Source organism: Podarcis erhardii, assembly GCF_964252035.2.
Source record: "Podarcis erhardii genome assembly, chromosome: 10".
Classification (NCBI taxonomy): Eukaryota; Metazoa; Chordata; class Lepidosauria; order Squamata; family Lacertidae; genus Podarcis; species Podarcis erhardii.
Window position 1 is genome coordinate 36,956,305 of NC_138500.1, and position 14,728 is coordinate 36,971,032.

Sequence of the window (14,728 nt, forward strand, 5' to 3'; positions counted from 1 at the left end):
TTCTACAGATCAGTTTCATTTGTAGAGACATTAGTGTTACATTAGGTAGAAAGGTGGGAAAGAGGTGAAGAGGTGGAGGGGGGCATGGCGAGTAGGGGTTGGGTCGCGTGGCAGTGCTTCTACTTTATTGTGTGCAGGGATTTTGTGGTTTTGAATACACAGTCTGCAACCCACACGAATGCATGTTTACTTAGAAGGGAGCCCCCCTGAGTTATTTGTGTGTCTGTGTGTAAATATATTTATAGATATACACGGTGCTTTTTTTCTTTAAAAGAATGTTTAGGGGTACTCTCATTTTCCTAAAAAGGTAAAGGTAAAGGTACCCCTGCCCGTACGGGCCAGTCTTGACAGACTCTAGGGTTGTGCGCTCATTTTCCTACTCATATTGAAATACTGCCCCACAATGAGGCCAAACTTTGATTCACAAAATGCTTAGCGGTATGTGTCCCCCTGCGTCCCCCCAGACAAAAAGCATTCATACACACACACACATTTACCTGGGAGCAGAGGATTTAGCTTTGATGAGGCCCTAAGCTATTGAAGGTAATGGGTGCTCTTTATATGGCCAGCTGTCCTTTGTCAACAATAAATTGTTGCTGTTTTTTGTGTTGAATATATGCTATATGGTAATTTATGGACCTAATAGGTATCTAAAGCTATTTGCACATAACAAAATATGTATTTCATCAAAGTTATTGTTGAACTGAAATACAATTAAGAGGAGGTATATTAACAGTGAAATAATTATTAAGCTCTAACTTAAAATGATTTTTTATTCATAACAAACTTAATAATGCAAACACATTGGCATCTGGCAATAACAAATTCCTTGAAAAATTCAATTTACAAAGACTCATAATTTTGGGGAGGCCCCCAAGAGAGTGGGGCCCTAAGCTATATAGTTTGTTTAGCTTATACTGTACGTAAATGCCTGGGAGCCATTCCCATTGAGCCCAGTAGGATGCACTTCTCAGTAAGCGCAACAAATCGGCGATGAATTCCCCGAGAGCAAGAAACGGCCGCCTCCTTCCCACCTGCGGGGCTCCAGGCTCTCCCGCCTCCTCCTCCGCTAGTTTCATCTGCTTCCCCGCAACTGGAGTCGGAGGAGGAGCCTCCTGCCGCGGCTGCGCAGACGCCGTCCTGCGGCGGAGGGAAGGAGGCGCCGGGCCGCTCTGGGCCTCGGGGAAGATGGCGGAGTACGTGCAGGTGATGAGGAGGGCGCTGCAGCAGCTCGGGGGTCACGGCGGCATTCGCGGGGCCGTGTTTCAGCTGCTGAGGTAAAGAATGGCTCGGCCCCTCCGCCGTGCGCGTCGGCTTGTGAGGCAGGCTGGGAGAGGAGCGGCTGCTTGCGCTCGAGGGTCACCTTGGCAATGGGCAGGAGGAGGAGGAGGAGGAGGTCGCTGTCTCTGGTTGGCGTGGAAATGGCTCTCCTCCGCTTCTCTAGACCTTCCCGGATCCCCAGAGACGAGCAGGCAGCCCAGACTCCGTCGAGGGGATCAAGGTGGACCAGTTGGGGGACCTTTTCTGAAGCGGGGTCATTTCGGGAAAGGGAAAGGAGGGCTGTCCGCATCGGAAAGCTTGTTATTGGCTAGATAGCAAAGCGGACTTTTCATTTTCTGGGCTGTTTTGACACTTGAGTCCAGTACGTCATACGGTTGTCTTTAGTATTCCTAACAGTAAGTCCTGCTAAACTCGGCAGAGCTGTTTTTTTCTTATTGACTAAACCAATGAAGTGGCCCTTGGTGGGGAAAATGCCCTGCATCCAGTTAGTGAACTTGTTTCCGTGGAAGGAAATTCTGTAGACGTCTTGCTGGGCAGTTTTTAAGCCGAAAAGTTGGGGATATTTGTTTATCTTGCTCCATTTCCCCCTTCCCTACCACTACAACCCTGTGAGGCAGAACATCTTGGCTCTCTCTATCATAGGCTTTATTTTTAAAATAAAGTTTAAATTCCAGACAATTTTTTTAAAAACTGCATGCATAACAATGCACTAAAGGAATAAAGAAAGTGGCTGGTTATAATTCTTAGTCTATCGTGCTTGTGGAGACAACAAGAGTAAAACAGTCAAGGAAAAGTTCAATTATACAAGTTATTTATACATACATAGTCAGAAAAAGCTTGCATGATTCCATACATAACTTTTTATAATTAGTTTTCTTAATTTTGTATATATTCCTACAAGAGTCTTATGGCATTCGCTTTCTCAGATTACAGTCAGTCAGGTGCATTTTATGAAGCGGACTGTAGTCCATGGGTGTAGCCAAGGTGGGGCAGGGAGGGAGAGATGCCCCCCTAAATCAATAAAAATAAATAAGAATACATAGCTAACAGAGGTTCTGCCCCCCCAACAAAAGGCCTGCCCCCCTAACAAAAATCCTGGCTAAGCCCATACTGTAGTTCATGAATGCTTATACCATAATAAATTTGTTGGTTTTCAAGGTTCCAAAAAATTCTTCGATGTTTTTGCTGCAACAGATGAACACTGCTGCCTTTCTGGAAATTATAACATAGTCCTAAACCATTTTCAGGCATTTGCCTGAAAAAGTGATTAGTAATTGGGGCGGGCAGGGAAGCATGCACACAAGTCTTACATTCAGAGCTCTGCAAAGTTAGCAATAAAGCTTGAAAAGGGGTTTTGATCAACTTTGGTTGATTACACATAGAAACTCTTCCAGTGAGTGGGAACCTTAGATTATCAGGGTTTCCAGTTGTGGGGAGCATTTCTAAGGGCATCCAAGTACACACACTTAAAAACCCTCTTCATTCATTTACACTGATCTGAAGACCAGCCCAGGGACATTGGGTTTGGGTTTGCATGCATCCTCATGTCCCCATCCCATTTTACTTATTCTGTACTCCTGGGGAATTTCTAACACTGGCCATATACGATTGTTCATGAAGCACGTTATGCAATAATTCATGCTCATTAAGTGCAAAATGACTGTCTTTTCAGTTTTAGTAATTAGAGTTGAAGCTGAGATTGCTTCTGGTCTCTTGACTTTTAGGATCACTGACAGCTGAATAGAATTTCTAAAGTTGCCTTCCACAAAGTGAGACTATAGGGCCATCTAGTTCAATGGTACGTCCCAACCCTACCTGGCAATGGCAAGGACTGAATGTGTGATCTTCTGCATTCAAAGTGCTCCACCATGGAGCAACAACAGCTCCTCATATTTAAATTTGTTCAGTATTGGGTAATTTTACTACTTCTGTTTTTGGAAACCTGCAGGGTCAATGAACTGAAGACCGGTGCACTAGTAGGTGTTGATAAATATGGAAACAAATACTATGAAGACAAAAGATATTTTTTTGGTAAGTGGATATACTTCAGTAATTTGAATTTAATCTTCTGAAAAAGCTAGGCTAATTTATACTTCTTCAGTGTGATTACAATTTAGTCAGCTCTAAGTAATTGTTGGTGTCAAGTAGGAGGATATAACAGTAAGACGTCCTAGTGAGGTGTTGTCACAACAGGAACTTGGATTTATGCTTATAAATATAGCATCTTTTTGTACTGGTCCACAGATGTGAAGAAACAGAGAAAGCAGATGGTGTTCAGGGCGTAGTAGTGAGGGTCATCTTTTTGATATCACTATATTTGCAGACTCATTACTTTGAATATTAAGACCCCTTTTCCAGTCTCAACACTTGGATTGCTAAAATTAATCCGAATTGCAAGGAAGAGAGGCTGCAGTGTCATTGGGTTACTTTGAGGGTTTAGTAATTGGGTTATTTTGCGGGTTTTAATTAAACATTACATTAATGGAAATTAATGGGCACTGTCCCACATATGCTGCTTGTCTCTCTGAGGTCCCTTCATGTGTGACCTTTTCCCTTCACAAAAATAATTTTGATGTGGGAAATAACACAGTAACTTGTTAGATGCAAATGTATTAGATAATTTTGGTTTCCTTCAGACCATATACTCTTCACCTTTCCGGTCTACATGTTTTTAGTAAACTAAGCTCTTCACAAGTGACCACATAGACACTTCATCATCCTACATTGTGTAGGGAAAAAACATATATGTGAGGTGGTCCCAATGTGGATTCTTATCAACAAAGCCTTACTCCCTCGGTTTACTCCTTCCATGCCTTCTGCCAAACCAGTCCTTTCCCAAAAGTGTATTTGTTAAATGTGAGAATCTTGCAGGCACAGTAATTAAATGTGAGCACAGAATTTTAACTTCACAAAATTTGAATTGTCTGTGGGGTGGTGGTGGGTCAGTACAGCCTTTTTATAACTAATAAAATTTCATAAATCTATGCTTCACTTCTTGGTTTAGTTGAATATAATTTGTAAATGTTTACTTATCTTCCTATTTAAGGTCGCCATAGGTGGGTTATATATACTAATGAAATGAATGGCAAGAACACATTCTGGGAAATGGATGGAAGCATGGTGCCCCCTGAATGGTAAACCAGCTAGTTTACTGCATGCATTTCTGTGATTATATGTTGTATTAACCTTGTGAAACAGTTAACCTCAAAACGAACCAACTTATCTGAGGCTGACACGCAAAAGCAAGGAAATGAAAATTTAATCCTCTTAATGGCACATCATCCCCTAATCTTCTGCCAGCAAAAGTACTTCACCAGTTCCAGGATAGAGCATAGATCAGGCACCACTCTTCTGTTTGAAAGGGACATTATGGTAAATGCATACTTTCTGTCTGAAAACTGAAGATGTGCTTAGATGAGGGGTGGCTGATGTGTAGTTGCTTTTGGAGTCTAAACTCCCATCAGCCTTAGCCAGCCTGTCTGTAGCCAGGGAAGATGGTGGTTGTAGTTCAGCACCATCTGGCAGACCACAGGTTGGTCATCGCTAGTCTCTAGGTCACCCCTCTTGCAGTACTACCTAATTTGATGATACACATTATGTTTCACTATGGTGATGCTCAAGAATTGTACGACCAAAGCCCTACTAGGCATAGACTGCTGGTCATGGCAGTTTTTGAATTGTGCCTGTTAGTATCAGTCTCCATACCACTTTCTCTGGAACAGTCTTGCTGGAATAAGTAGAGTTGTGAAGTGACATTTAAAAGACATTTGGTTTTTAGAAAAAACAATCTTACTGAAAGTACCATATTGGCCCGAATATAAGCCACACTTTTTTTCCAAATTCTGACCGTGAAAAGTTAAAGTGCGCCTTAAATTCGCGACCTTAGAAAAACTGGCTTTTATGATATTGCTGCTGAAACAGACATACAGTAAAACAGAACCAAAAATGTTTTATTGCTGATTTGCGAGCTTGAGACTGTTGATTTGCTATTTACGGGTGTGAGTGCCTGCGGAATTGTAGCAATTGAATACCAACTTGCGATTTTAGCAATTGTACAATAACTTTTGCGGGCTTGCAAGTTCAAAGGCTTAAATTGGCTTGGAGTTACAATTCTACCAACCGCAGCGATTTTCAGCTCGTAACCCAATTTTAAGGGAGCGGCTTATAGTCAGGTATTGTCTTTTTTTCTTTCTTCCCCTTGAATTTTAAAGGTGCAGCTTATATTCGAGCCAATACGGTATATTCTGTGTATAGTTGTGAAGTTGGATGTTCACATTCCAAATGAATTATCTTTTATTTGCATTGACGGTGGGGAAGAGGGGTCAGTCCACATGTAGAGATCTAGTATGGTCACAAGTAACCTTGTCAAGATGGTTGAACAGTGAGAAACAAGCATACTGTAACTGTCCTGGTTTTAGTGACAGCTGAGTTCCTCTGTCATTTCCACCCCAATTAACACAATTGTAAGCTTACTGAAAATGTGTTTTCAGGAAGTTGCATTTTTTAACTCATCAGATATTTGCAGCACTCAAAACAATTGATCTAAATATTATTTTAGTGACTACTTGAATTAGTTGCCCAGTGCCAACAACATTCTCACAGTATGCACTAATCTTGCTATACTTGTTACTGTTGGGTCACTTACTATGGGAAAAAGTCATTCATCGAACAGATGGGTCCAGTCTTACAATTATTTCACTCTGTGTACGCTATGAGGATGTATGGGGAAATATGATGCTTACTTCTAGAGGTGTCAGTGAATGGTAAGGAGGTTGTGTGCATAGTGATAGTGTACTCCTGAGTTGCAGGTAGCCAAATAATAATAATGTAAAATGTGCATGAGAGATTATATGCAGCCTTTTATAGCTCTTGAAACCTGTTGGATCATTTTTAATGGTTTATTTCTTCATATAGGATTTACGTGAAATTATTATTATTATTATTATTATTATTGTCAGGGGTTCAGGAGCAGAGACACAGGAGAAGGAGCAAATGGAGAGTGAGGAGGAGGAATACGAGGGGGGTGTAGGCAGTGACAGTGGTCAGAGAGAGTCCACGAGTCTCTCCAGCGAATCGGAAGATTCACAGAGAGGAGCGCCGATGGCCAGGGCAAGGGGGGTGCCAAGGGGGAAACCCCAGAAGGAAGGGGCCAGCGGGGACTCCCTGAGCAGCAGTTGGAAATCAGGACCAGCGTCCCCACCAGAGCGTAGTGGGGGGGAGGAGTCCCAGGCATCAGGACCAGTCTTCCCACCACCAGAGGGAGGAGATGAGTCAGGATTGGCCACGCCTCCATCGGAGAGCGGGGAAACGGTCAAGAGGAAAGTCACCGGCTGGGCGCGCGCGCCAAGTTCAAATGTACAGGCGAGCGGCACAGCAGGTAGCCCGGATAGGGAGCCAGGTCCCAAAGCCCGCCGGAAGGAAGGGCAAGAATCAGGGGGGTCAGCGTCAGAAGAGTCCAGGAGGGAGGAAACCCCAGGGGGCAGAAGGACCCAGAGGAGGAAGGAACAGCGCAGGAGGTGGAGCCGGGCTAGGATCGTAAACTGGTGCGGAAGGGGCAGTGACTCAGAGGGGACTTCGCCTGTCTAGAGTCTAGACGTAGGGTTGCACGCTCTGGCTTTAAAATGGAAATTATACTTCAATAAAGACTTTTGTACATAATATCAGCCTGGCGTTGGTCCTCTGTGAGCTGGGACCTAGAGGGAGCCCTGACAATTATTATTATTATTATTATTATTATTACTACAGGTGAACTTCACCTGAAGTACATGAGATGGGTTACAGTATAAAACCACAACATACATACATAATAGAAACAAAGCAATAAAACAATTCCCCAGCACATTTTAATGATTGTTTAATCAGCCCAAAGGCTGTGGAGAAGAGGAATGTTTTGCTTGGTGTCTAAAGATATCTAATGAAGGCAGCAAAAAGCCTCCCTGGGGAGAACATTCCACAAGCAGGGAGCTACCACAGAAAAGGCCCATTCTTGTGATGCTGCCCTCTGGATCCCTTGTGTGGGAAGGCACATGAAGAAGCGTCTCAGATGATGATCACAGGATCTGGGATGGTTCGTGTGGGTAGAGGCATTCCTTGAGGTATTGCGGTCCTGAGCCGTTTGCCCTGGTGAGCAACCTGGCTGCTGAATTCTGCAGTTTCTCACTGCTGTTTCTCACTGAACTGCCTTCAGATGCAGCCCCGCGTATAAGGCAAGGTAGTAATCTAACCTGGAGGTTACCAGAGCATAGACAACAGAAGTTAGGCTGTCCAGATAGGGGCACAGCTGGGCTACCAGCCAAACCTGATGGAAGGTACTCTGTGCCACTGAGGCCACCTGAGCCTCAAGCAACAGCAGAAGTAGCCCCCAAGCTGCATACCTGTTCCTTCAGTGGTAGTGTAATCACATCAAGAGCAGGCCAGCCACTATCCATCTGGTCTAGGGAACCACCCACATACAGTGCATCAGTCATCTCTGTATTGAGCTTCATTTTATTGGCTCTCATTTTATCCATTACTGAGGCAAGACATCAGTCCAGCATATCCACTGCCACACCTGCAGATGTAAAGGGGAAGTAGAGCTGGGTGCTATCAGCATATTGCTTACACTGTACTCCAAAACTTCAGATATTTCACTCAGTGGTTTCATGTAGATGTTAAACAGTATGGGGGATAACACTGAACCCTGAGGAACCCTGCAGTGAAGGCTCCATGGGGTCATACAAAACTCCCCCAGCATCACCCTTTTAAAATGACCATTCAGGTAGGACCAGAACTACCAGAAAGCAGTGCCACCCACCCACAACTCGGACAGCCATTCCAGAAGGCTACCATGTTAAATGGTATCAAAAGCCACTGAAAGGTCAAGGAGAATTAACAGGGACACATTACCCTGTGTCTCTCCCCCCCCCCACCAACAAAGGGCATCATACATGGTCATCAAAGCAGTTTCTTTACAAAACCAGATCTAAACCACAGTTGAAATGAATCTAGGAAACTGATTGCCTCCAAAAGAGCATTATTGCAAGTAATGCTGTGTAAGGAAGTACTCACAGAGAGTCCTATTGTAACTCCATTGCATTCAGTAGGATGCATAATGCTGCCAGCTTTTGATAGTACCCATACATTTTGGACAGGGAGGTAATGAGAGCTTGGCTTCAGATACCACCACCAGCAGCAGCAGCAGCAGCAGCAGTGATTACCCAATTGTAGTTGATGATAGCAGCTATCTTTTTGGTATTGCTTGTAGAGTCCAACAAGAAGGACCACCCACATAGTTATAGGAGCACCTCCTGGATCACCCTTTTGTGTGCCCATGACACAAATGGATTGCACCTCCTTTGTTCCGTTGGGGCAACACTCTTTTTTGTGACACCTACTTGTCTGTAGTAGAATACTAATTTTCTGATACTAAATATATCATTTTCTGGCATATTTATTTATTAGATTTATGTCCCACTCTTCTTCCCAAAGGAGTCAAGGGCAGCAAACACATCAGTGATAAAATAACACAATTAAAAATAAACATCTTAAAAACAGTTAGGAAACATGCTTCTGCAAACAATAAATCTAACAGAATCTGCATGATCAAATTTCTTGAAATGTAGCTGTTCAAAATGGTTCATGCAGTGTAACTTTTGTCCATCAAACATGGCTTGCTTTTGAAACTGTGCATATATGCTTCAGGGGCTATGAGGACAACATATTTATCAGTTGTTTGTGTGTATGTTTGTGTGTGTGTTGTTTTCCCCCCCTATAAGGCATCGTTGGCTTCACTGTATGACAGAAGACCCTCCAACTACACACCCTCCAGGGCCTCGTAAATTCATTTGGGAGAATCATAAAATGAATTTAAGTGGTACTCCTAGACAGTATGTACCATTTTCTACCACCCGTAAGAAGATACAGGAGTGGGTCCCACCTTCTACACCTAGCAAGTGAAAAGAAAGGAATATGGTGATCTGCGAAGCATTATACCTACAATGTGAACTGTAGCTTTCTTCAGTTTTTAAAATAAAAGTCTTTGATCAGAAACCTTATGAAATCAGAAATATTGATGAGAAGAGAACTAGTGAGTAGCAGATGGCAGAATATGCAATAATCTGTCAGACAGCAGTTGTGTATAAAATATCTTTTTGTAGAAGCAAGAGTCTGCATCTTTAAGACCAGAAAATGTACTATGGCATAAGCTTTTGTTGATAAAAGTCCACTTAACAGATGCAACAACTTACACAATAATTTGATGACCTTCTACCTATTAACACAGCTAGCACTCAGATTATGTTCTGCAGAAGTTTATTAAACCATCCACAGTCCCCCGCCACATCATTTTATCTAACTTATTTTAGTATGGATAGTAATGATCCATGATTATCCTCTCATTATTTGGAACATACAAGTTTTATTTCTGAATAAAGAGAGTGAAAAAAAGCTGTTACTATGGCTTCTTACCATATATCATTGATAGGATGATCTTAGGAACATATGAATGTTTCATACTGTGATAAAAATGCAGTGCAGAGTATTGAGAACTGCAAATTATTCATGTCCTTTGAGAGTCAAAAAAGAAGAAACTGCCAAATTTATGAGCAATCAGCTTTTCTTATGCATGTGTCAGTGAAGCTGGTAAGTTTTAGGCATGTGCTACTGTCATAGCCCACTTACCGGGGGTAGTTTTTGCATCAAAATTGACCAGTGTAATGGTTGGCCTTTGCCAGGGTGTACCATAGTGGCTAATAAACTAAGCTAAAAATCAGATGTGCCTTGAATCTTACCTTACATGAGCTCCCTTTAAAATTCGGTAATAAACTTTTGCACTCAAAAAAAAGTATACTCAGTCCTACATACATCGTGTTCAGTTTTCAGTGCCATGCTCCACAGCTTCTCACTTGATGTGTGTGCATGCTAACAATTATCCCTGCACTTAGTTCAGGTCTATTTAAATCTTTCCTGCTACAAATTACTCTCTGGAGTATTTTGAACTGCTCCTACTGTAATTTAAGGTGCTGATGATCTCACATAGCTAGTATGAAGGTTTCATTGGAAAACCCAAGGATTCTACTGCTAAATGATAGGAACATTTCAACAAAAACTCATGTCATCCAGGTGAAAGAATAGACTGAAAGTGGTGCTAGGAGGCAAGGAACACATTTCAAAATACAAGAAAATATGGAATGGTGGTAGCTATACTGGCCTTGCCAAACAGCTGCAATACCTTGGGATTTCAAAGGCAAGCTTATTTGGGCATCAGCAACTGATGAAACGTATCTTGTGGTTCCAGTGCACAGGCAGTTCTTGGCTATAATCACATTTCTCCACTGCAGGGAAGAGAGAATACCACATAAGAGAGAATATCTCATAAAGTGAGAGCAGATATGCAGCTTTCCTCCAAACTGAAGAAAAAATGCCTGGGCATCTTTGTAACTGAACCAGCATAAAAAGTAAATGAAAAAATATATTCCTTTTTTATATAGGGCTGGATCCAAATGTGCTCCATCTGTGAATAGAAGGATTTGGAATCTAGCAGAGGATCCCTGCAGGAAGAAGGGGAGGATTTTGCCCATGATAGGACCAAAACCTTTTACAGAAGCTTTGCAAGGGAGGGAGAAACAGGTGAAAAAGACCTCCCTTTCTCCACTCTCAGCAGAACTCTGCTCATTACAGATCTGTATCCAACCAATAATGATTTTCTAGCACTCTTGGGATATTATTATACATTATCTCAGTAATCCTTGGCACTTCCATGTCAACCAGGACATTACTATCCTGATACTTTAGCGGAGAGAACTGACTTGCCTGAGGCCCTCGACTGAATTCATAAGTGGGTTTTCCTGCTTTCCATTTTTCACACCTCGCTGCTATGGTACATTTCTAATGAGATGATGATGTAAAGTTGCCTTACAGGCTCAAAACCTTATAAAAGTTAAGCAGCGCTCATGTTTCCCTCCCAACAGAAGCTACCAAAAGAAGGTCTCTGGATGGCATAATTAATATTTAAAATACTAAGTATGCTATTTCTTTCCACACATCTAAGAAATGATATCTTTTCCTGCAAATAGTGTCAGGAATAGCAACAGATGAAAGAGAGGTGGGAGGCATGTAGGGAACAGTAAAAAGGCATGAAGTCAGGGGTGGGGGAGACAACATTTAAAGTCATTTAAAAGCCGTGTATCTTTCCCCACTAAGCCTGATGAGTCATCTAATGGGAACTCAAAACTGTTTTCACATCTAATTCTCATGTGTCCAATCCACAGTGATCTGTAATGACTGAAATGGTCCTGATCCGTTTGCAACTTTTTCTCCATACTTTGACTTGCCTTCTGCATACAACCAGTTTTCTAGTTGGACAATTAATTGGATGGAAGTGCATGCATGCCCAAATGTTCACTTAAATACATTCTATTATTTTTTTGTGTTGCCCTATAACTTACATTCTTTGGAGCCCAAGTGTTTTTTCACACTAGGCTTAAGAGTTCCAGTAATCCATCCTTTTTACCGGCTGTTCTACAGTTTAAGCTTTTACCATTTTTCTGTGCATCTGTACTGACATTGCGGTACTGAACAACGGTTTATTTTTCTCTGTCCAAATATTCCTTTATTTATTGCGCACAATTTGCATTTAATCACACTGTATAATTAAGCACCATAAACCAGGTATGAATGATTCTGCATCTGTTTGCTCAGAACAGCAGAATACTTAGGCAATAGAGTGGAACAGAAACAGGGTATGTGTGTGTTAACTGCCCTTTAATGTCTTATTACTTTATTGAGTAATGCTCTCATAAAAGGTAGATGCAGCGAAAACCTTTTCCAGGATGAAGTCCTTGCTCACTTGAAGGCAGAGTCCTATTTCTGCTTTTAGCTCATACCTCACTTTCAACATCTATATACTTCTCTCTTGAACGGGAGCCCAAAGTACCAGCAGTATGACATTCGCTTCCAAAGTCTTCATACCTTGGCCTTCTGCACCTCCTTCCCTGTCACACCCATTCTGACATTCAGGAGGTATGTGCATGCAATGGAGTTAAGTGCTCATAAGTCACTTCTTGTACTGAAAAACAATTCTCAGTTGCTGATTATGGTTTCAGAAAACAGTTCTACAGAAAATGGGAGAAACGTGCCCATAGAATTCTGTAAGGAGATTCCTGTATCATCAACTTTGAGGTAAGTGACCATTATTAAATAGAGACTTAGTCCTGGGTCCATCCAAATAGCTCCTAGTTTATACCTATTCAGTTTTTCAATCTTCTAGTCATGAATGTTAATCCATAGTCTGTCGTTCAAAGCATATTGAAGTCATTTTTTATTGATTCCTGTAATAAATTACAAACTTTAATTCTGGGGCCACTGCTTGCTTTTCACATGGGTCCTAAAATATGGCAGAATCTTGCTAACACAAGTAAACCTCATTTGTTCCTTGTAGTCACACTTTAACCTTCTGAAAATATTTGCTTTGTCAAAGAGACATGCATGTAATTTATTATATCCAGTTTTTTGTTCCATAATGAGACTCAAAGTGAAAAAGAGTTCCTGGCCAGCTACCTATCTAAGTACTAACTGCACGCAGATCTGCTTAGCTTTAGCAAGCAAAAGCAATACAAGTGTCTGTGGCTCCTTCCACAGGCAGTCTTATTTGGTTCTGCTTGAGCCTGCTTTTTATTGCAAATTTTATTATTTTTTACTTTTTCAATCTGTCACACACAAGTTACCTGACTTGCATATCCAGTAATTCTTTTTGTAGATGGGAGTGAGCAGAATAATGATGATGATGATATTATTATTGTTGTTATTGTTATTCGTACCCCGCCCAGCCGACTGGATTGCCCCAGCCACTCTGGGTGGTTTGCAACCCATATGAAAACATAATAAGGCATTACACATTAAAAAGCTTCCCTATACAGGGCTGACTTCAGATGTCTTCTAAAGGTTATATAGAAGATGATTGGAGAACAAAAGGATTGCAATGATGCTGGTTTAGCAGCTGCAGGCTAAATCAGTTTATTTAGTTTCCCACCACCACCTCCAAATGCAGCTTTTTCTCACTGTGATACAGGACAGGGAAAAGATATATTGGCTCTAAGATATATTGGCTTTAAGATATATTCTTAAAAGAGCCAACATTAAGCAGCTTCAGACAGCTGGGACTTTGTGACAAACTGACAGGCAGAAGCCAATCAATCCACTTGTCAGAAGCAGAATTAATTGCCATGATACTGGCCTTTTGGAGGATTCATCCATTGAGTTCCTGACTGACAGCGCAATCCTAACCATGTCTAGAAGTAAGTCTGATTGAATTCAATGGGACTTACTCCCAGGTCAGCCCAAAGCTTAAGTCCTTGGTCCACTTCCCTGGGAGTAAGCCCTATTGAATTCAGTAGGACTCTTGAGTAGCTATAATTAAAAAATAGTCCAGTAGCACCTTAGAGACCAACTAAGTTTGTTCTGGGTATAAGCTTTCGTGTGCATGCACACTTCTTCAGATATGGCATCTGAAGAAGTATTCATGCCCACAAAATCTTATACCCAGAACTAACTTAGTTGATCTCTAAGGTGCTACTGGACTATTTTTTAATTCGACTGTGTCAGACCAACATGGCTACCTACCTGAATCCCGAGTAGCTATAGTTAGGATTGCACTGTGAGCTGTGTTTTGTTCTTTCAAATTCATAGTCATCACAGCACCAGTGGCTCCTACTGACTCTCAAAATGCAAAGGTGTTCACTATAGTATGCTCAGCCTGGTGAGCAATCATGTCATAAATATATAGAGCGAATGAATTAGACCTTGGTTAAAGGAATACTGAATCATCATCTAGCTAGCTGCAGCTAAGTAGGGCACAAGGAAAGCACCATCTATTTTGAGTTAATGATGCTTAATTTCTTCTTGACTCGTTGAATTTTAAGGATGATTACCTTCAGACAAATGAAGGCTCTACCACATGGAATTTTAGCTGTCATATGCTGTCATATTCAGCTGTCATATTCTGTAGATCACTGTTTGTTCAATTGAGTTTCCAGACAAAGGCAATGAATGGATTTGGGGATAGTTTGGTTCCTAGAACATTGGTCTACAAATGGTTGGTTGGGACCCATTACTGAGTTGAAAGCTGACTTAAAGTATATCAACAGTAGCATTACCATTCTGCAAATACATAAAAAAATGAATGAGGTGTCGCCCCAAATGCATTTTGGGGCTAAAAGTGGGTCCCAGGTCTGAAAAGGTTGAAAACATGTTCTAGAAAATAAAAAGGATAATCCAAGCGGTACGAGCTCAGTGCAAAGTTGAGTAAACTGAAAGGCAGAGACAGCAAAACCTAACCACATGATTTATCTGAACATGAGTACATCAGCTCAGATTAAATATAGTTTTAATACCACTCATTTGGGTGTCCTCCTATGCAGTGAAGCCTAGAAGGAGGCAAGTTCTCCATTTTGCAAAACAAAATAGTAAGGCT

The 14,728-nt window shown here is 41.6% G+C and overlaps 1 protein-coding gene and 1 long non-coding RNA gene across 2 annotated transcripts; one reads left to right on the forward strand and one right to left on the reverse strand.

Moving 5' to 3' along the window:
* Positions 1 to 1,115: 1,115 nt before the first annotated feature.
* NDUFA12 (NADH:ubiquinone oxidoreductase subunit A12) lies at positions 1,116 to 9,309 on the forward strand. The gene is made up of 4 exons (XM_081879401.1): positions 1,116 to 1,277; positions 3,230 to 3,312; positions 4,328 to 4,415; positions 9,036 to 9,309. Exons 1-4 carry the CDS (start codon positions 1,189 to 1,191, stop codon positions 9,214 to 9,216), a joined length of 441 nt encoding a protein of 146 aa, XP_081735527.1. The 5' UTR covers positions 1,116 to 1,188; the 3' UTR covers positions 9,217 to 9,309.
* On the reverse strand, positions 9,281 to 12,948 carry LOC309351615. Its single transcript, XR_014160928.1, has 2 exons — positions 12,503 to 12,948; positions 9,281 to 10,592 (listed from the first exon to the last, which is right to left on the reverse strand). It is a non-coding gene; the product is annotated as an uncharacterized lncRNA (long non-coding RNA).
* Positions 12,949 to 14,728: the final 1,780 nt, after the last annotated feature.

Excerpts from the sequence above, each read along its gene's own strand:
- NDUFA12 (XM_081879401.1), top strand. The coding sequence starts at position 1,189 with ATGGCGGAGTACGTGCAGGTGATGAGGAGGGCGCTGCAGCAGCTCGGG. Across the intron at positions 1,278-3,229 it reads GCCGTGTTTCAGCTGCTGAG|GGTCAATGAACTGAAGACCG; the intron begins GTAAAGAATGGC and ends GGAAACCTGCAG. Across the intron at positions 4,416-9,035 it reads AGCATGGTGCCCCCTGAATG|GCATCGTTGGCTTCACTGTA; the intron begins GTAAACCAGCTA and ends CCCCCCTATAAG.